At 38.0% G+C, this 23,735-nt stretch overlaps 1 protein-coding gene across 12 annotated transcripts in view; it reads left to right on the top strand.

The window, feature by feature from the left end:
* SGIP1 (SH3GL interacting endocytic adaptor 1) overlaps positions 1–23,735 on the top strand; it is a 230,723-nt gene that overhangs the window by 103,727 nt on the left and 103,261 nt on the right. For all 12 annotated transcript variants that reach the window (XM_065911342.1, XM_065911406.1, XM_065911402.1 and 9 more), the window contains 3 exons: positions 4,082–4,138; positions 9,239–9,293; positions 9,994–10,169. In XM_065911342.1, the coding sequence (XP_065767414.1) occupies positions 4,082–4,138; positions 9,239–9,293; positions 9,994–10,169 (288 nt within the window). The remainder of the gene's footprint in view (positions 1–4,081; positions 4,139–9,238; positions 9,294–9,993; positions 10,170–23,735) is intronic.

Below are 23,735 nucleotides of genomic sequence, written 5' to 3'. Positions count from 1 at the left end.
ACTGTACAACAATGGCAGCTGTGTTGTTCAAAACGGTGGCCACATGTGGCTATTTAAAATTCAGCTCCTCACTTAATGGCCATCAACAGATGAATGGATAAATATATAGTGCATATATACAATGGAATATTAATCATAAAAAATGATAAAATAGTGCCATTTGCATCAACATGGATAGATCTAGAGATTATCATACTGAGGGAAGTAAGGCAGACAAAGATAAACATCATATTATATGATATCACTTATATGTGAAATCTAAAACAAAAAAAAATACAAATGAATCCATTTATAAAATAAAAATAGACTCACAGACAGAAAACAAGCATGTTTATCAAGGAAAAAGTCAAGGGAAGAAGGTATAAATTAGGAATTTGAGATTAATAGATATACACTACTATATGTGAAATAAACAAAAAGGACCTACTTTATAGCACATGAAACTATATTCAATATCTTGTAATAACCTATAATGGGAAAGAATGTGTGTATATATATACACATGTGTGTGTATATATATATAATTGAATCACTTTGCTGTATACCTGAAACATTATAAAGCACCTACACTTCAGTTAAATAAATACCTATTTTTTAATTTTTAAAAATAAAATAAAATTCAATTCTTCAGTGACATTTGCCACATTTTAAGCACTCCATAGCTACTTGTGGCTAGTTGCCACCATATCAGACAACACACATACAGAACATTTACTTCTTCACAGGTAGTTCTATTGGATAGTGCTATTCTATAGAGTTATTTACAAAGTGAGACAAGTCTATCTCAATGGCAAAAAGATAATATTTAGGCAGCATTTCATATGTCTTTAATACTTCTCACCAAAGAGCACAATGTGGCCATGATCCTGGAAAAGAGGAGCATCCACAGTTAAAATTAAGAACTTTATTGAATGTATAATTGAATGCAATTTTACTACACTTATTGATCTAACCAATCATATTATCTGAGAGGAGATAGTAAGCTTGACCAAAGTAAAATACCTATTAAAACATGATCAATATTGCTATCAGCCTTGATTATCTTTAAATAACAGTCATATATTCAAGTTTCAGAAGTGATTCATGAGAATTGTGGATTTTAGAAAATATAGAAAAGAATTTAAAAAATACATACCTTATACTCCAAGAGAAAAATCACTGTTTATATTGAATATGTTGGTGAATAACCAACATTGCTCTAAATATTAAGCCTAATTTTTACATATTTCCCCACTTAAATTACATTCTTCCATGGTTTCACACAGTTTTCCAATTGAAAATCAATAGAGCCATTACCTCCATATCACCACTATGAGCTGCTTAAATTGTTAAACTGGGAGAATTTCTTCCTTAGAGTTTTACCAGAAGAATTTCAACCAGGTTCTACATTAGCTCTAACTTGATAATTTCCACTTGCAAAATCAAATATATTTGTAAGAATTCACTAGTGTGAATGATGCTAAATTGCTAATTTCTCTAATAGAACTGTGTGTATATATGTGTGTGTATGTGTGTTTTTAATATCAACCCAAAAGAATGTACTATTATGATTTGTTGTTTGTGTTCAGTATTTATGTTTAAAGTGTTCTTATTTTAAAAGAAATTTCTTTTTATAGGCTTTGCTTTCTCTCTATCACAGTCTTCCATTGGTTTCCATGGAAACTGAGAAACTTTCTCTCAGCCCAGATCTAGAAAATTCAAAAAACTGAGAAACTTTTGTATTTCTAATATTGCCAGTAAAGAAATACACGCACTCATTTTGTCTTTGTTTAGCTGAACCTATCAACTATCTTGATCTTGAAGGGCTTTGGTTACAGAGATGAGATTATCATGGAAGCAGACATCTGTAGAACTTCAAAAATTTTGAACTCAGTAATTTATCTAATCTCTTTGGTTTTTAGATAGCAATTCTTTGTAATAAAGAATTAAGGACTAAAAGATCTATTAATAGTACTATACTGATCACAGAATTCATAAGTTTAGTTTTTTGAGATCAGCTTAGTTCATTTGATTTCCCATTACTCTAAATTACATTTGTATTTTGAATTTATTATATATGCTTTATAAGGCAGAGAAGGCAATGGCACCCCACCCCAGGACTCTTGCCTGGAAAATCCCATGGATGGAGGAGCCTGGTAGACTGCAGTCCATGGGGTCGCTAAGAGTCGAACACGACTGAGCGACTTCACTTTCACTTTTCACTTTCATGCATTGGAGAAGGAAATGGCAACCCACTCCAGTGTTCTTGCCTGGAGAATCCCAGGGACAGAGGAGCCTGGTGGGCTGCCGTCTATGGGGTCGCACAGAGTCGGACACAACTGAAGCGACTTAGCAGCAGCAGCAGCTTTATAAGGAGGATTTGGAGAATTTTGCAAGGAAGACATGTGCAAACATTGGTAAAGTAGAAATTTTAAAAGAAAACAAGTATGACAAAAAGGAAGTAAGAACCATGCCATTCACCACAAGAGAGATTTTTTATTATGAGATGGCATGTTCTCAAAATGAGCTTCATAGGTTATAAAGGCGCAACGTTGATGTGGCAAGTTTTTAAAACAACCTTTGTTTAAATAGCAAAGAATATCATTGAAGCACTAACCCAATGAAGGCAATTCTGTGAGAAGCTTAAAATGATGTAGTCTGATTAAGCATATAATCTTTGTCAGGAGCAAGACAAAGAAGAGGGATATGGGGCATGGGCCCTTGTCCCAGTGTGTTGGTTGGTGGAGGCAGGACAGAATTTGTGCATTTGTAAGTTCTAGTGTGATGTTGGTATATGGGAAGAAACAGGAAAATAATGGAAACATTATCTATTCCTTGCACACTATTTCCACTCACTCAACCACTGTTAGTTTTTAGAGTACCCAATCAACATGCAGAATCAATCAATGATGATGTTACTAGGTTACCTCTGGTTTGGATTTTTAGTGATCCTGCATGCATAGATGAAAAGGTTTCTTCTCCAACCTACTTGTCAAATGGTGTCAGCTGTTAACATTATAACTCAACCAGCCTTCATTTGTGATTGCAAAATTAGGTGTCCTGTCCTCAAGCTTCATTCGTCAGCATCCGATGTGTGTTGTTGTGAGATCCATGAGTGCTCAGTGACATATCGTTGCTCTATGTGCTAACAATAGGAATGTTGTTGAATGGACTCTCCATTACCAACCTCATCTGTGTTTTTATCCTTTGCTCATGAGAAATAGAAAATCCTAGAAATTTCAGTTTGAATGATACCACATCCTTGCTCTAGTTCTCATGGCCATACATGTCATGGCAGTACCAGGGCTGAAAATAGAACTTTAAGATAATTCAGAGAGAATAATGCTGATACCCAGCCCTCTCATAATGATGTGTGCTCATGGAGGCCTAGGATGCATGGATGATAGAAATCCACAATTAATCCTCAAATTGTGTTTTAGTAATTTCATAAGAAAAGTCACTTGAAAAGAACATCAACATTATTTTTTAATACTTAGAGGCTGAGTTAATTAATTTGAATCTGATTCCCTTTATATTTTATCAAGGGTGTTTAGGAAAACTTGAGTCAGTTAATTAATTTGAATCTGATTCCCTTTATATTTTATCAAGGGTGTTTAGGAAAACTTGAGTCAGTGTTAGAAAAGCTGAAAGAAGATGAATTAATGACTTGGATGAATATTTTCTGGATATGTTGAAAATAACTGTGTATGAGAATAACATGAGTCAACATATTTCCATTTAAATATGTACATATTGAATACATCTGGTTATATCCCCTGAGGTACAGAGGATTAAATAATACATAGGGGCTGCTGATTCTTTAGTAATTATATAACATTTGAGTAGCTAGTTATTAATATCCCTATGCATATCCTACAGTCTTTTGTGAAGTAAGTGTGTAAATTCTTTTATGCAGTGTCATGGCAATTCAATTTACCATTCAGTTACACCAATGTGGTTGCTTAATAGGCTGCTCTAATGTGTCTTTCCAGTGCTGGATTTTGATAGCTCTTGCTAAATGCAGATAAGACAAGTTTTATTTTGTTTCTTTTATATTAATTCAAATGTTTCTTTTCTAAATGTATTTTCAAATTTATTACAGAAGAAAAGCAATGGAGCACCAAATGGATTTTATGCAGAAATTGATTGGGAAAGATATGTGAGTATCAGATTGTTTTTATAAATATTTCAGTGTGAAAAAGAGTTGAGGCATGCTTATATTTAAAATAGAGCATAGAAATAAGTGAAACATCTCATTAGGAAGTGCTGGCACAATTAGTCTGGTATAGAGGCTAAGAGCACTAGAGTCTGTTAGACCTGAGTTTGAGACCTGACCCCTCCATGGAACAGCTACGTATGGCTTTGGTTATTTGCTGGCCACCATAAATGAAGTCAGTAGTTACTTTATAGCATTATTGAGAGGATTCAATGAGCTAACTATTTGCAGAATATTTCAGTAGCCTGCCTAGCCTGGCATGCATGTTCAAAAAACACTCTTTAAAATATTAACTCTAGATGTTCACTCCTAATTATATTGATAAGCAGCTTTGAGTTTTGAGTCAAGTCAGTTCATGTCTAGGCCTTGATTTTGCAATGTCCTAGTCTGTTCAGATGGCTATAACAAATATGCCAAAAACTAAATGGCATATAAGCACAAACATTTATATCTAACAGTTTTGGAGCCTGGGAAGTCCAGGATCATGATACCAGCAGATTCGGTGTCTGGTTGAGTGCCCACTTCCTGGTTCATAGAAGGCACCTTCTAACTGTAACCTCACTGTGGTCTCTTTTATAAGGGCATTAATCCCAATCATGCGGTCTCCTCCCTTGTGACCTAATCACCCCCAAAGGCCTCAATTCCTAACACCATTACCTTGGGGTTTGGATTTCAACATATAAATTTGGGAGCAATGCAAATATTCCTACCATAGCATATGAAAATTATCCTAGCCTCATAGTACAGATTTTTCCCAAGTCAAATGGCAATCAGTTGTTTCTTCCCAAGGAGTAAGTGTGAATCCCAGTGGAGACCTAAACTCTCCTTGTAATTCCCCCAGTTGCCAGTTAACCTCATCACCACACACTTCACCAGCCACAGCAGAATGGACAAAATTGCTCTTCTATTTCTAATCATAGAAAACATATAGGCTATATTCACATCAAAAATCACTTTTATTGAATACCAAGCGCCTAAATTCATAATTCCTACAAAATGCCTTTGTACTTACAACTTAGGTGACTGTCTGACCCAACCTCCTTTTTCATAAAAATTAAACTTGATGTTAATGCATTTGCACATTTGTTAAGAATTTCACTTTTTTAAATACCAACATTCATATTATGACATGCTACTAAACTCTTACCACCTTTTTGTTGTTCAGTTGTTAAGTCATGTCCGTCTCTTTGTGACCCCGTGGACTGCAGCATGCCGGGTTTCCCTTTGCGTCACTATCTCCCGGAGCATGCTCAAACTCATGTCCGTTGAGTCAGTGATACCATCCAACCATCTCATCCTCTGTTGACCCCTTCTCCTGCCCTCAGTCTTTCCCAGCATCAGGGTCTTTTCTAGTGAGTCAGCTCTTCAAATTAGGTGGTCAAAGTATTGGAAGCTTCAACATCAGTCCTTCCAATTCAGGGTTGATTTCCTTTAGTATTGACTGGTTTGTTCTTGCTGTCCAAGGGACTCTCAAGAGTGTTCTCCAGCACCACAATTTGAAAGAATCATTTCTTTGGTTCTCAGCTTTCTTTATGGTCTAACTCTCCCTTCCACACATGACTACTGGAAAAAACATAGCTTTGACTATACAGACCTTTGTCTGTAAAGTGATGTCTCTGCTTTTTAATACACTGTCTAGGTTTGTCATAGCTTTTCTTCCAAGGAGGGAACATCTTTTAATTTCAAAACTGCAGTAACCTTCTGCAGTGATTTTGGAGCCCAAGAAGATAAAATCTGCCACTGTTTTTTACCACCTTAGAAGGTGAATACTACATTACCTTCATTTTATAGAAAGAAAAACTGACTCTCAAGAAAATTCAATTATTCATGCCACCCGTACACTCCAGAACATGTCAGTCTGTCAACCTCACTACCTGGTCTTCCCTTATACCTGTTTCCCAGTGCTGAGATCTTTTTTATATTTTCTGCAGTTCAATTCCCTAGGTCTGTGACAGCCCCTATGTTGCCCCATGGGCTTCCCTCATAGCTCAGCTGGTGAAGAATCCACCTGCAATGCAGGAGACCCCAGTTCAATTCCTGGGGTTGAGAAGAACCCCTGGAAAAGGTATAGGCTACACACTCCAGTACTCTTGGGCTTCCCTGCTGGCTCAGATGGTAAAGAATCCACCTACAATGCAGGAAACTTGAGTTTGATCCCTGGGTCAGGAAGATCCCCTGGAGAAGGGCATGGCAACCCACTCCAGTATTCTTGCCTGGAGACTCCCCATGGACAGAGAAGCCTGGTGGCCTACAGTCCATGGAGTTGCAGAGTCAGGCATGACTGAGTGGCTAAGCATAGCACAGCATTTTATCCTACATCCAAATTGTTCATAAATAATATTATAAGGAAAGTTACTAAATATATTAAGGACAGGTAATCTTTTTCTCAAAATTAGCACTTTTTCACCTAAAAAGAATTTTGTTGTATTTTGTAGGATTTTGTAGAATTTTTGTTATAACAAAAATTTTGTTATATTTTATAGACATTTTTAATGCACAAGAATGGGATACTCTAAGCAAAAAAGAAGCATGATAATTAAAATATAAAATTATTATTGATGATTCATCAATATTTGATTATTGATGAATAATCAAGAAATAGTTGATTATTCATCAAGTATTTCTGATTCTCCATCCAACCCTAAACCTTAGTGCTATCCTTAACAACTTGTGAGTGTTTAAAGGAATCAGAATTTGCCTCAAATTTGCTTAGTCCTAAAAGATATTCAGGTCATAGGAATTGTGGTTATAATTATATTAATACACTAGACTCCACTTTCTTTAAGTCATAAGAAAGATTTTATTCTAAAGAGACTGTATCATTGTGTTTTTGGCAGGGAAGACCTAGGGATGGATGTGGCCTTTAAGCAAAGCTCTAATGTTTAAGTAAGGTTTAACTGACTTCATATTTGAGGCAAGAGACTTTCAGGCAAAAAGGAGGACTTTTATGAGGATCCAGAAGTGGGAAGAAGCCTGCAGTGATCAAATCTCATATGTCAACAGTGGGAAGAAGGCCCTGAGAGAATCAGGCAGGGCCTTGTGGGCTATTTAATGGTGCTAGGTTATTATTCTAAGTGCAGTAAAAAGGCAGAGACAGGTTTTTAGCAGGAAAGTAACCTTAATACTCTTGCACTTAAAAAAAAAACAACAACTAATTTTGAGTACTGAAAGTACCAAAGGGAGATAATAAATGCGCAATAAATGGCAGCTTTTCCATGGCACTCAGGCCCTCTTTTCTCTCTGTGGTCATGGCTTATATGTTGCTTCAGTGACTCCAAGATCTCTCTCTCTCCAGCTCTGTTCTCTTTCTTCCAGTCCTATAACCTCAACTTCAGGAGGCCACCTTTGAACTCTGCCCCCTCTTCCCCTCTCAAGCACAAAGTTTAGTCTCAAAACACCTGGGGTCAAGACCCAGGTCTGTCATTTGCTAGATGTATTTCCTAGAGAAATGGCATATGATTTCTTTTAGTTTCCTCCCTGGTGGATGGGATGACTCTTTCCATGTACGATTGCTATGAGGCTTCCCCGGTGGCTCAGACGGTAAAGAATCCACCTGCAGTGCAGGAGACCCAGGTTCGATCTCTGGGTCGGGAACATCTCCTGGAGGAAGAAATGGCTACTCACTCCAATAGTCTTGCCTGGAGAATTCCATGGACAGAGGAGCCTGGTGGGCTACAGCCCATGGGGTCACAAAGAGTCGGACATAACTGAGCAACTAACACACACACACACATGATTGCTGTGAATAGTCAGTGAAACAAAACATAGGTCATGATACTGACCGTATAACAGGAACTAAGATATGACAACACTAATCTGAATCATGCAGACTTTTATCTTTCTTATCTTTTGCCTAAAAATGTTAGTTGCCTCCTGTTAGAATGAGTTCAGCCAGGAGTACTCCCAGGATTTGATGGAAGAAATCTTGGACTCTTCTTGAACATTTCCTCTCCTTTTTCTCCCATGACCAATCTGTGACTGAGAACTCACAATCTGTCCTTCCAAATGTCCTCAATTCATCCTTTCCCAAAACTAACAACTTGGTCCTCCTTAGCACATCTCACCTGAATTGTTGCAAGTATCATGAGTTAGTTTTCCTTTCTCCAGTTTCTTCTGTCCCCAGTCTATCCTCAGCATATTTTCAACATCTCATGATTCTGCTTTCAGCAAGTGCTGTGCTTAGTCACTCGGTCGTGTCCGACTCTACAACCCCATGGACTGTAGCCTGCCAGACTCCTTGTCCATGGGGATTCTCCAGGCAAGAACACTGAAGTGGGTTGCCATGCCCTCCTCCAGGGGATCTTCTAATCCCGGGAATCAAACCCAGGTTTCCCACATTGCCAACAGATTCTTTACCATCTGAGCCACCAGGGAAGCTTTCAGCATGTCCCACCCTAATTGAGAAGCTGCAGTAGCCATGTCAAGTCCAGACTTTTCCCCTAGAATGTTGCCCGCCCCCCACCCGTCTTCTCTTCCATGGTCTTCCTTCCGCATACAGCTTCCTCTCCAGTCCTGTCATCTGCATTTCCCTGTCCCTTTCACCATGAGAATCATACTGTCCAATCCTGCCTTGGTGTCTTGGTACAATCTCTTCCTCACCACGGACTCGCCTCTCCTCTCCGTCTGACCCAAAAGGCACACAGAGACTCCCTGATTCTTCCAGATCTCACAAATTTCCTTTCCTTTCAGACTCCTATCAGTGATATTTTGTGTTTTGCCTTTTCTTTGAACTTTTGACTACCAGAATACAGACAAAAGATAATTTTCATGTTGTACCCCACTGTGTTGCTTAGCATAATCCTTGGCTTATAGGAAATGCATGATACATTCTCTTTGAGCATTTTCTTTCACTGACAATTGACTTCTAGTTTATTTTCCCAATAGGAAGACTCTCCAAATATCCTTGAGTAAATTTATAAACGCATAGCATTCAAAACAAGAGGCACGTCTATATCCTTAACTAGATGATTCTTCAAGGAATGTGAGTAATTTCTTTACCATTGTCAGGACAATGATTGTTTAATGTGCACTTGTATTTTATAGAATTCCCCTGAGCTGGATGAAGAAGGCTACAGCATCAGACCTGAGGAACCCGGCTATATCCTTTCTTTATATTTTAATCTTAATTTACATTTGCTTTCAGAAAGTAGGATGATAAATTTAGGATTTGCAGAAATGCCGAAACTCAAGCTTCTCAAATCCTGTTGTCACTAGTATTAGAGATGAATAAACAGCACAGAGAACAGGCTGATCACTGACAGGCAGGCATTTTGCCTTAATCTATTCATAGGAAAGAGAGAGAGGAGAAAGAAAAATTGCGCTGAAAAACAATTGTGCAAATTGTGGCTGCTGGGTTGTCTTCTAAAATCTGATATGATAACACTACTTATGGTGGCTGGGAGATAGCTCTGACTTGTGCTTTCCCCACAAACCATCTCTGGTCAGAGCAGGTCACACTCTGAAGCACAAAAAGTCATCACAAATCCTTCCCAGAGTGGCCTTCCTGTCTCCTGTGCTAAGAGGAAATCCCCATGGGCCTATAACTGTGAGTGCTGAGTGTGACACATAATGGACTTTGGAACCATTGCTCCTTCAAATTTGTCCTCCTTAATCATGTTCCAAGGAAAGGTGGATAAATTCTGACTCTTTCCTGCTTTACACTTTGATTTTTGTTTTGCTTTGATTTTCTGCCACCCAAGTGTGCTTCTGCTGCGTCTTTGTGCAATCACTCTTGTCTCATACTCATCATTGCCTCTGAGTAGAAAAGACAGAGTTATGCATCTTTAACTGTGTTTTACCTACCAAAGGAAAGCACTTTTATTCTTCGAGTGAATCGGAAGAGGAAGAAGAATCACACAAGAAGTTTAATATCAAGATTAAGCCATTGCAAGCTAAAGACATTCTTAAGAATGCTGCAACTGTAGATGAACTGAAGGCATCAATAGGCAACATTGCACTTTCCCCATCACCGGTGGTGAGTGGCTTTTTATTTCAAGCTTTGGTGAGGTTGGATTGACCGCTGTGCTCTGCCCATACATGTCAAGTAAATCAGAAACTCTTTAAGCTGAAAGCTGCATATGGTCATGATTTTATGAACTCTATAAACCTGAAACAGATCATTCTAGCTATGGAAAATTATGCTTATTTTATATTGCACTTTTTGTGCTTTTCAAAGTGGGATCACATTTGTTTTTGACATTTTCCTGCTAGTATTTTTCAAAGGAGGAAAAAATAAGAAACGTTATCCAGACTTACTTCTGAAACAATTAAAAAAATATGAAATTTACATATTTACTAACAAAGATTTTTAAAAACACATTTTAATGTCTTATTTTATGATGCAACACATAAAAACTCATGGAAAGAAAACCAAGGAGATTGCTTTCTTTAGGGAAAAATCCTTTTCATTGCCAGTGCTTCAAAAAGAAATATTAATCTAATAAACCATAGTCTAAAAAGATATTAAAACTCACAAGCTTCATTATATTTTGTTATCAAATTGTCTTAAAGACTCTATTTAGACACCCCAAATACAGATATGCCTTATTTATATTAATCAAATTGGTATTTTTCTGCAATTTTTACTTCTTTTCCAATTCTCATCTACTAAATTTCTCTAGCTGCATTCTAAGTTCCAACATTTACAGTGTTTTCTCTATAGTGCTTGATCAATGCTGCAATTGTTTTCTAAAAATAACTGTGAAGAGCAGATGAAGGCTCTTGTACTAGGAGCTAATATATTCTTAGCTTCTTGGCATCTTCTCTAGAGAGATGTCATCTCCCAGCAGCATTTCCCATGAATGAGATAGTTAATAAATGCTGGACCATTTTTTCTATGCTTTTGGAAAATACCAACTAACATTTCTATAGGAGTTGTAATCACCCATCCTTTGGGTGTCTGCCTGGGATGGATAAAATCCCTAATGATGCTTTCTTTGGTGCTTATAATGGCCTTTACCACTGCTGTTAGAATCAACTAACATGACTGCTAATAGTAATCAACCACAGCAAATGATATGTCAGATAATTTTTAATCATATGCTCACTTGCCATCTTAAGATGTCTTCTTGAAAAGGGAATCATGACATATACTAGTTTCCTTTCCCTTCTGTAATGGAAGGTACAAATTTTAAACTCACATATTGGTCTGTAATATAAGCAGTTTGTAGTAACAAAGCCATTTTAAATGTGCACACTTTCACTTTTCAGTTGACATCTTTCAAATAATTTTTTACTTGCTAAAATATTTTTGTTAATTGTAAAATTTTATTTAAATGATTGAAACCAATTTATATTTACTTCTGTTTAGGGTGTAATAGACAGTGGGCATTGGGGAGCTACCTGGATAAGTGTAAGAAGCCAAGTTCTTGGAATTCAGTGAGCAAATTTACATGAAATAAAACTTCTTAGAAAGATCCAGGCATGTGGTATTTATTTTCTGAAAGCTAGTTGAATCTAAGATCCTTTCCATCAAAAAGAATATCTCTTCGTATATCTGATTCACTTTGTCGTATAGCAGAAGCCAACACAACATTGTAAAGCAACTCTACTCCAATTAAAAAAAGAAGGAATATGTCTACTCAAGTCATCTCGTAGCTATTCCTCCCACTGCATATGTTGCTAAGGGTATACCAAGGAGAGTGGCTGTCACTCTGAGCTTTTCCCAACACCTGTTTTTAAAGTGAGACATTGACATGATGTGGTTAAGACCGCCAAAAATAGAGAAACGGAGCAAAAACTAAATTGAGACACTCAGAGAAAGTAATCTCAGGGTTGGGCAGACCAGTAGCCCCACAGACCAAGAAAGCCTGGGACCCCCCACCACTACTGCCCTGGCATTCCCAGCCAGCTCCCTCTAATGTGAGAACCTACCTCTGTCATTACCATGATTCCCAAATATCCGTGATTTTTGACAGTTAGTGTAAGAAAATAAGCTGCGATGGCTACTTTAGGGAAAGATCGGCATGTTTATAGATAAACATAACTATAAAGGGAGATAAGAACTGAAAAGATATTCTTGCCTTTAAAATTCTTGTCCTCATCTAGATAACGCATAACCAACTATAGGGATATTTCACAAAGGACATAAATAGAACCTTATCTCCAGAACTGGATAAATGGAAATAACCTTCTGAAATCCAGTTAGTGCCAGGATAAAAATGAGCAATGTTTTGTATGACTTCAGATGTTTCCACCACGAATCAAATGTTCATACATCTGTAATTCAGGTACAAAAAGAGAAATAGGACCCACACCAATTAATGATATATCAGAATATTTCTGTTAGGCATTTGTTCTAATGCCACAAAAGCATCAATTGTTACACTAATAGAGTTAAAGAAAATGGTAGGATTCACAACAGTGGCTGATTTTTCTTTTGAAGAATTTTAAGACAAGGTCGTAATTCACTTCTTCTTTTCATCTACCTGTAAATATATAGTAATGAATTGTAACCCATTTGATGTCTCTTACCATGAATTTATTTTCACTTTATTTGGACAGGTTTACTATATATATTTCATTGTCAAATGACTTGATAAATGAATAAAATGAATGAATGGATGTATGAATGAATCATATATATCTATTTGTATATACAATATAAACAAACCTATATGAAAATTACTCCTCCCTAAAAAACAAAGCTTCAGCAACATAAAAAATTAGGGTTTTAGCTGCTAGCAAAAATCCTACTATATTGACAAATAAACATAGTTCCAGTCCAGATCTTACCTTGGCCCTTGATTTTTATATAGAAATCAAGTTTTAATATGGACCAGGACAAGGCAAAGCACCAAAATAAGAAAAGAGAGAGAGAAGAGGATGCAACTCACAATCAAAAGATGCTAATTTCTATTCTTCTCATGTTGTGATCTCCTAATAAGATATCATGAAAGCATTAGTCAGTCGTCTCCAACTTGTTATGACCTCATGGACTATAGCCCAGCAGGCTCCTCTGTCCATGGAATTCTCCAAACAAGAATACTGGAGTAGATTGCCATTCTCTTCTCGAGAGATCAAACCCGGATCTCCTGCCTTGCAGGCAGATTCTTTGCCATCTGAGCTACCAGGGAAGCCCTAAGATATTTTACTAATAGGGTAAAGAAGGGAAATCACCCAGGTTTGAATTAGGGATTCAATTAGTTTTGAATTAATTGTTGAATTAGGGATATGTATGAGTTAGAATATTGGTAGATCTGCTTCACCAGAAATCAAAATATTAATAGTCATGACTTAAACAGAATAGATGCTTTATTTCTATTCCACATTAAAGGCAAAGCAGGATGGACTGTAGCCCACCAGACTCCTTTGACCATGGAATTCTCCAGGCAAGAATACTGGAGTGGGTTGCCATTTGCTCCTCCAGGGAGTCTTCCCAACCCAAGGATCGAATCCACATCTCTTGCCATCTCCTGCACTGGCAGGTGGATTCTTTACCACTGAGCCACCTGAGAAACCCAGATACACATATATCCAGCTAAAATCCCAGGTTCTCTTATTAAAAGACGAAGGAGTGAATGGATACTGGTAGACATGGACACAGTTTCTATGTCACTATATTTTAAATAATCTCAGAGTAATGGGAAATGGGATTTTCCCATCTATCTTAAGTTATTCCCCAAACCTATTGAAATGAGGAAATTTCCTTTTAAAGATTTCTAATCACTGATTTCTTAAATACCAGTGATGTTATATTACGTACTAGCCAGCAGCAGGGCTTAAAAATACCAATTTCAGTTAAATATCAATTTATATGATTGATACAGATTCCTGCAACAGTAACAGTGCTCCCTCTATCTTATAGAGTTCACTGCTTTTTGAGAAAGACTGCCTCATCATTGAGAGAAATGTGTTAAACAAATTAAACCCAAATGCTGTCTCTGTGTAACTTAGGTTCATGTTATAGTTGTGCTCTCTGGAGGACCGGACAGAGTTCAATCCAAAGGGACTGGACTGTCCAAAAGGATAGAGTCCCTCCTTTTCTCAACAGGTTTTCCATGAAGCATATTATCTCCAACTCCAAGTTTAGTGTGCAAGATACTGGGCTCAATACTGAGGGTAGGGTGGGCAGAGGGTGGAGGTGAGCTGTTTTGCATGTCCAACAACAGCCTCAGCTAATCATCTGGGGAATTCTTGAGCTAGAATGACCCTTCACATTTGTTCTAAGTTGGGCTGAGATGAATAACTGTTATACTGCTACATCAATCTGTGCTCCATATGAGCTTGCTAAGAAGGGGCATGACCTTGGCCAAGGTGGCTCTCTGCGGCTGTGTCAGACCCTGAAGTGTTGACAGATGAAGGCTGTCTGCCAATGGCACTCCTAACGACTGTGTAAAACACCCTTCTGAAGACAAATCTACCCAGCACGTTTTGGCACCTAGAGTTACCACCTTCTCTTCCAAGTGTTTTGTGGCCGTTTGTTTAAATAATTTCTTATAGAATCTTAGGAGGTAGGCATATAATAATTGAAAAAGCAGATGTCCAGACAGCAGGCCCAGTTCTGCCATGTTCTGCCTGTGTAAACTTAGATGAGCCCCGTAATTGTTCTGAGATTATATTTCCTTTTCTGTAAAGAAAGGATAATTTAAAAAAAAAAAAAAAAAAAAAGGCAGAGACACTACTTTGCCAACAAAGGTCCATCTAGTCAAAGCTATGGGTTTTCCAGCAGTCACGAATGGATGTGAGAGTTGAACTGTAAAAAAAACTGAGTGCCAAAGAATTGATTCTTTCGGACTGTGTGGTGTTGGAGAAGACTCTTGAGAGTCCTTTGGACTGCAAGGAGATCAAAGCAGTCAATCCTAAAGGAAATCAGTCCTGAATATTCATTGGAAGGACTGATGCTGAAGCTGAAGCTCCAGTACTTTGGCCACCTGATGCGAAGAACTGACTCATTGAAGGCAGGAGGAAAAGGAGATGACAGATGATAAGATGGTTGGATGGCATCACCGATTCGATGGACATGAGTTTGAGCAAGTGCCAGGAGTTGGTGATGGACAGGGAAGCCTGGCGCGCTGCAGTCCATGGGATCGTAAAGATTCAGACACAACTGAGAGAATGAACTGAAGGGTGATAATAGTCCTTATGGAGTTTTTCTGCAGATTATTGTTGGTCTCTGGCAGGATCAAATCTTCTTTGATTTTTTTGTCCCCTGTGCTTAGCACAATACATGGCACATATTGGGCATGCAGATAGTTATTTGATAAATGAGTGAATGGAGAAAGCACCCAGAATATCCTAGTAACAGTTCCTGATGCATAATTAGTACTTTGCAGTTGTTTGTTTCTTTATTACTAGGGTATTATTCAGGGTTCTCCAGAGAAACAGAACTAACAGAATAAATGTGTATACGTGATGGTGGCTTAGTCACTAAGTCATATCCGACTCTTGCAACCCATTAACTGTATCCTGCCAGGCTCCTCTGTCCATGGGGTTCTCTAGGCAAGAATACTGGAATGAGTTGCCATTTCCTTCTCCAGTATATGTGATAGATAGATGTATATATGTGATAGATAGAGAGATAATAGATGTTGTAACAAATTGGCTTCACATGATTTTGGAGGCTAAGTCCCACAATATGCTCTCCACAAGCTGGAGGCCCAGGAAAGTTGATGGTATAATTCATTTCAATCTTAAGACCTGAGAACCAGAAGGGCTAACAGTGTAAATTCCAGTCTGAGGGCGCAAGATGAGAAGAGATGTCCTAGCACAAATGATGAGGCAGAAAAACAGGGGGAATTCCTCCTTCCTTTCCCTTTTTTTCTCTTTAGATCCTCAATAGATTAGATGATGCTGACCCACATAAGGGAGGGCTATGTACTTTCCTGAGTCCACCACTTCAAATGCTACCCAAATGCTAATCTTATCTGGAAACACCTTCATAACACATCCAGAAATAATGTCTAACCTGGATACCTGATAGCCAGCCAAGTTGACATAAAATTAACCATCACACTATTATGTATATATGTATCTATGTATTTATTTATTTATATATACTTGTATATACATATTTTAAGATAACTTTTGCTCCTTTATTGAGAGTCATGGGATTATAATGTATCTGTATCTCAAGTCTTGAATTCATTCGAAGAGGTTTGGACAATCTCTTGCCTGTCTTAAACTTTAGTTTTGAACCAAATCTGATTGACCTTTCAGAGGAATTTTAAATCAGTTTTTTCCATACTGGACATTTGTGATTGATATTTCTTTAAGCACAAATAGAGACTTTGTACTTACCCCTGAAGAACCTAGCATACAGTGCTAGTTTATCTCACAGAAAAGATACTGCAATCTGATAGAGTGAACTCAACCTCTTGCAAATTTAAGCAAGTTACTTAAATTTTAGTATCAGTTGCCTCATAACTAAAATGGAAATAATGAACACCTACCTCACACAGTGGTTGTTGGGATGTCCCTCTCTTTCTGTTAATAAAATGTAAAAATTTTTCTTTTAAAGAAGAATATGGAAACAGAGGTGTAGGATAAATCACTCTGCTCTCTGCTTCCCTTGGTACCACACGCTTTACATTCAGGGTAGAAACTGACCTCTATTACATCTTTCACAAATGGTTTTGTTCTTAAAAGATTTCTCAAAGGGGTAAACAAAAACAACAAGAAGAAATCTTAACATACAATGGAATACCATTAATTCCCTTTAAAATAATTTGAGGGAGATGCAAATAAACAGTTATTTCAATGACATCACAATTACTCAGACAACTGCGCTCTACCTCTTTTCTGGGGTTGCTTTGCACAAGTTACAAAACCTGAGCCATGGTTTCTTCATTAGTGAGTGAAAATAACTCCTGTACCGACTTCACAGGGCTATTGTAAGGGTGGAATGAGCTAATTTAGTAAACACCATATTGTAATATCAGATACTACATTGAGGGATCATTCTATTGTTGTTATAATTGTTTGCAGAGTCTGGGGCATATTTTTAAGAATATCATTAAATGGTGATAAATCAGGAAACCCAAATAGCCAAAAGTCATGTAGAGCCAAGACCAGTAACTACTCTGAGTATCAAACTAGGAAAATGCATTAATAAAATAACTTTTGTGCTGCCTGTAGGTTGATTTTGAAGCCATTCCAGAAGCATTCTTAAATTGTTTTAGCATTCCTAATTTTGTTTTAACAAAATCCCTTGAGTAAGTATGGTGCTTCTTCAGGAAACCCTATTGAAAGCTAGCATTCCCAATGGGTTCTATATTGTGCACCCCCACCAAATTTATTTCAGTGAGAAATGACATCATTTTCCATTCCTCTTAAAATCAGTTCACTAAATATTTGAAGCCAGCACTGAGAGCTAACATCAGAAATATTGGACAGATTCTGTTCAACATTCATGTTAACTACAAGCTTATCTTAAAAGGGAAGGAATATATGTATACATATTGCTGATTCACTTTGTTGCATAGCAGAAACTAACACAGCATTATAAGGCAATTTTACTCCAATAATAAAATTTTAAATAATGTATAGTTGATACGGCAGGTGGCCCACAGAGGATGAACTTCCCCTTGTGGTCCAAACGCCTGCCTCTCTCCACTCAGTCCTGATTAAATATATGGTCTTATGTAGTCAACTTCTCCTCTGGCCTCCATTTCACAATCTCTTGGCTTCCTTACCCTTCACAGGATCTCAGAGGTAGACATATCCATTTCGTCCAAAACCCATAGAGCTTTCATCACGTGCTTCAGTGATGTGTTCTGCTCACGATGTACCTTGAAACCTGTGGCTCCTATAGCATTCATGGAATTGAGAAAACAGACACTACATTTTAATTCTTGGTAAAATATTATCTTTTCCTTTTGTTATGAGCTGCTGTTAATTCCATTATTTTTGTTCTCTGGTGAGTCAAGGATCACAGCTGACTTACTTTGAGAGGTTGTCCTTAACTACAAACTCTCATTTCTGTACTGAATCCAAATTTTTCCTCTGAAATAAGTCAGAACTAAGCTTGCATTCAATTTAATTCAAATAACCATTAAATCTACTACTGTGGGTAAGAGGACCTAAGAAGAAACGGTGTAGACCTCACAATCAACAAAAGAGTCCAAAATGCAGTACCTGGGTGCAATCTCAAAGACAGCAGAATGATCTTAGCTTGTTTCCAAGGCTAACCATTTCAGTTTCACAATAATCCAAAGTTGATACCCCAACCACTAATGCCAAAGAAGCTGAAATTGTGTGGTTCTATGAAGACCTTCTAGACTAACACCAAAAAAAGATGTCCTTTTCATCATATGGGATTGGAATGCAAAAGTAGGAAGTCAAAACATACCTGGAGAAACAGGCAAGTTTGGCCTTGGAATACAGAATGAATCAAAGCAAAGGCTAACAGAGTTTTGCCAAGATAACGTATGGGTCATAACAAACATCCTCTTCCAGGAACACAAGAGTTGATTCTACATATGGGCATCTCCAGATGGTCAATACCAAAATCAGACTGATTATATTCTTTGCAGTCAGAGATGGAGAAGCTCTAAACAGTCAGCAAAAACAAGACTGGGAGCTGACTGTACCTCAGATCATGAACTCCTTATTGCAAAATTCAGACTTAAAATGGATAAAATAAGGAAAACCACTAGACCATTCAGGTATGACTTAAATCAAACCCCTTAGACTATACAGTGGAAGTGAGAAATAGATTTAAGGGATTATCTGATAGGTAGAGTGCCTGAGAACTATGGATGGAGGGTCATAACATTGTATAGGACGTGGTAACCAGAACCATCCCCCAGAAAAAGAAATGCAAGAAGGCAAAGTGGTTGTTTGAGGAGGCCTTATAAATGACTGAGAAAAAAGAGAAGCAAAAGCCAAAGGAAAAGGGGAAAGATATACCCAACTGAATGCAGAGTTCCAAAGAACAGCAAGGAGAGATAAGAAAGTCTTCCTCAGCTATCAATGCAAAGAAATAGAGGAAAACAGTAGAATGGGAAAGACTAGAGATCTCTTCAAGAAAATTGGAGATAACAAGGGAAAATTTCATGAAAAGATGGGTACAATTAAAGACAGAAACAGCAAGAACCTAACAAAAGCAGAAGAGATTAAGAAGAGGTGGCAAGAATACACAGAAGAACTATACAAGAAAGATCCTAATGACCCAGATATTCGCAATAGTATGGTCACTCATGGAGAGCCAGACATCCTGAAGTGTGAAGTCAAGTGGGTCTAAGGAAGCATTACTACAAAGAAAGCTAGTGGAGGTGATGGAATTCCAGCTTAGTTATTTAAAATCCTAAAAGATGATGCTGTTAAAGTCCTGCACACAGTTCAGTTCAGTCATTCAGTTGTGTCTGACTCTTTGCGACCCCATGAACCGCAGCACGCCAGACCTCCTTGTCCATCACCAACTCCCAGAGTCCACCCAAACCTATGTCCATTGAGTCAATGATGCCATCCAACCATCAATATATCAGCAAATTTGGAAAACTCAGCAGTAGCCACTGGACTCACCAAGGTCAATATTCATTCCAATTCCAGAGAAGGACAATGCCAAAGAATGTTCAAACTGCCACACAGTTTTACTCATTTCACATGCTAGCAAGGTAATGCTCAAAATCCTTCAAACTAGGCTTCAGCAGTACATGAATCAAGAGCTTCCAGATGTATCTGGATTTAGTAAAGGCAGAGGAACCAGGGATCAAATTGCCAACATCTGTTGGATCATAGAGAAAACAAGGGAATTCCAGAAAAACATCTACTACTACTTCATTGACTAAGTGAAAGCCTTTGACTGTGTGAATCACAACAAACTGTGGAAAATACTTAAAAAATTGGGAATACCAAATCACTTTACCTATCTCCTGAGAAACCTGTCTGCAGGTCAAGAAGCAACAGTTAACCAGGCATGAAACAATGGACTGGTTCAAAATTGGGAAAGGAGTATGTCAAGGCTGTATATTGTCACTCTGCTTATTTAACTGAGTACATGTGCTATATGCAGAGTATATCATGTGAAATGCCAGGCTGGATGAATCCCAAGCTGAAATCAAGATTGCTGGGAGCAGTATCAACAACCTCAGATAGGCAGATGATACCACTCTAATGGCAGAAAGTGAAGAGAAACTAAAGAGCCTCTTGATGAGGATCATTGAGGAGAGTGAAAAAGCTGACTTAAGATTCAATATTCAAAAAACTAAGATCACAGCATCTAGTCCCATCACTTCATGGCAAATAGATGGGGAAAAGTGGAAACAGTGACAAATTTTATTTTCTTGGGCTCCAAAATCACCGCAGACGGTGGCAACCGTGAAATTAAAATACAGTTGCTCCTTAGGAGAAAAACTATGACTAACCTAGACAGCATGTTAAAAAGCAGATATATCACTCTGCCAACAAAGGTTTGTATAATCAAATTTGTGGTTTTTCCAGTAGTCATGTATGGATATGAGAGTTGGACCATAAAGAAGGCTGAGTGCCAAAAAATTGATGCTTTCAAATTGTGGTGCTGGAGACTCTTGAGAGTTTCTTGGATGGCAAGGAGATCAAACCTGTCAATCCTAAAGGAAATCAACCCTGAATATTCATTGGAAGGACTGAAGCTGAAGCTGAAGCTCCAGTACTCTGGCCACCTGATGCAAAGAGCTGAGTCATTGGAAAAGACCTTGATGCTGGGAAAGACTAAGAAGGGAGTGACAGAGGATGAAATGTTTGGATAGCATCATCGACTCAATGGACATGTTTGAGCAAATTCAGGGAGATGAAGGACAGGGAGGCCTAGTGGTTGCAAAGAGCTGGACAGGACTGAACAACAACAAAGTTTTCATTCTGGCTCTGTACTCATTATCTATATGATCCTGAGTAAGTTGCTTAAACATTTAAACCCCAGTCAAGGCTTAATCATGAATCAACAGCCTTGTCTGACTCAATGAAACTATGAGCCTGCCATGTTGTGCCTCCCAAGATGGGCAGGTTGTGAGGATAAATGAGTTAATATATGTGAAGCATTCGATAGACGGTCAGGTCACATTTTCAGATCTGCCAGCCAGCAACATAATTGCCATTGTAAGTTCTCTAAATGGTCTCTGACCATGAGACCTTTGAGATTTATGAATAGTCACCATGAAACAAACTGAATTATTCTGATTAATAATAGTTATCATTTACTGAGTAACTCCTTTGGGCCTTACATAAATTTACTTACAAAATACTAACTACTTTACAGGCACTACTTCCTTAATTCTTAAAAGGATCCTATGAAGGTAGATAGTATTATTAAAATGATTTTACTATTGATTAAGCCTTATACTTAGTCACTTAGTCATGTCCGACTTTTTGCAACCCCATGGACTATAGCCGGCCAGGCTCCTCTACGGGGATACTCCAGGCAAGAATACTAGAGTGGTTAGCCATGCGCTCCTCCAGGGGATAAAACTGCATGCTGCAGTCCATGGGGTCACAAAGAGTTGGACATGACTGAGCGACCGAACTGAAATGAACTGATCCTCACAATAACCTATGAGATGGGTACTATTTTTACCTCCATTCTACAGATGAGAAAGTTGAGGCATAGAAGAATTAATTAACTCACCCAAAATGTCACAGCTACTAAATGAAGTTGCTGACATTTAAACTGAGAAATCTGTTTTCTAATTCAGAATGTTTACCTGCTACAGTATTTTTTAAATGAGATTTCAGTAATAGATGGCAGGTATAAAGCTAACATTGTAAAAACAATTTACAATTCCACTTCTTTGTTTACTACATCATTTAAGAGATTGATACACTTTTAAAAATAATTAACCTAAAAGTGAAAGTCACTCGATTGTGTCCAACTCTTTGCAATGCTATGATCTATACAGTCCATGGAATTCTCCAGGCCAGAATACTGGAGTGGGTAGCCTTTCTCTACTCCAGGGGATCTTTCCAACCCAGAGATTGAACCCAGCTCTCCTACATTTCAGAATAAAGGCTTATTCTTTACCAGTTGAGCCACAAGGGAAGCCCAACAATAGTGGAGTAGGTAGCCTATCCCTTCACCAGCAGCTCTTCCCAATCCAGGAATCGAACTGGGATCTCCTGCATTGCAGGCAGGTTCTGCACCAACTGAGCTATCAGGGAAGCCCAATTAACCTAAAAGTTAGTATTGTTTACCTTTGGTTTGCAACTCAACATTTTAATTTCTACCTTATTTAAGAGATAAATGCATTACAAGAAACAATTATTAGTTTTTGGTTTTGGACATACAGCATATTACAAAAAAAGAACTCTTACCTACTATATTATACTACTTTTGATGAAAGCTATTGGTTCTCTTTACAGAGGAAAAATGAAAAATACATTAAATCATCCAAAACATTTTACAAATAATTTAGGAGTACTCACAAACTCTTTGAAGGCTATCACTTTAATGGTATCTAAAGAGCCCATGTCAGTCTACATACATACACTCCCACTTAAGTTCCATGTGACAAGAGAGCAAAGCCAAGCTTATGGGTCAGTCTGGCTTAATGGCTGCTGTGTCACCTTTATTTTAAATATTAAGGAATGGCACCTTGTTTTTATATGACGTATATTTCAGTTCCCCTGATCAATCAATCAGCAAGGAATTTTTTATGTCAATGATTCACTATAATAATGGTTTATGTTTTACAAAAACTGCCATGATCTGAAAGATGTATTGGGCAAGTTATGCTGTTACACGGGCAAGGAAGTGGTGATCCCCTTGTTTTATAGAAGAAATCAACTCCGAGATATCAAGAGGCAGCTGAAAGGGCCAGGACTTGAACTCCAACAACCTCCTCCTTTCTGCCAAGTTAAACACACAGTATATATTCTCATCTACATTGAATTAGGGCCTGTGATTCAGTCCTCTTTAAATCCTTCTCAGCTTTGATATTCTGCTGTGTATTCTAGCCCAATAATCTCTATGGAAATTGCTGTTTTAGGAGCAGGTTAAGGATATAGCAAGGGGACCAAGAAAGAAAGCACTTCCTTGAAGCACATTGGTTAAAGAGGAAGAACATGGGCTTTTGAGTTAGCATCTTATTATCTGTGTGTCCATGGGCAAGCTCCTCAACTCAGCATTTCAGATCCTAAATCTGTAAAATAGGAAAAATCATACATACTTTCTCAGGACTGATATAAAGATGACAAGATAATGTTGCAAAATTCCCCCTTTGATGCCTGTCACTTGGGAAGGGGCTCTGTAAGTATCAGTTCCCTTTTCAGCTCCATTTTTCTTTTCCTTAAGTTCAGAGACTTGTGGGAGGCAGGAAGAAAATAAAAATAGCGAGGGAGGACTTGAGCAAAGGCAAGGAAAAGAGGGCTGATAGAAATGCTGAGAGTGGGAGTTGACCTAGCCTGGCATGTGTGCTAGCAGTGCCTCCCTTTCTCCTGCAAAATTCAGTGAAATGAGGAATTAAAGACTTTGACATGGAGTTGTGAAGGGGCAGTGCATTTAATCTTGTTCCAGGAGATTTGCCATCCAAAACGGAGTTATTTCATCAAAAACTCTGGGGAGGGGGAGATAGCGAGCTTGCAGCTGAAGACACTGGTGCTGTTTGCCTATTCCAGGTGTTCCACCCACCCT

This window comes from Muntiacus reevesi, chromosome 1, assembly GCF_963930625.1.
Source record: "Muntiacus reevesi chromosome 1, mMunRee1.1, whole genome shotgun sequence".
NCBI lineage: Eukaryota > Metazoa > Chordata > Mammalia > Artiodactyla > Cervidae > Muntiacus > Muntiacus reevesi.
The sequence above is the reverse complement of the archived record's forward strand: the minus strand, read 5'-3'. Positions and strand labels throughout refer to the sequence as shown.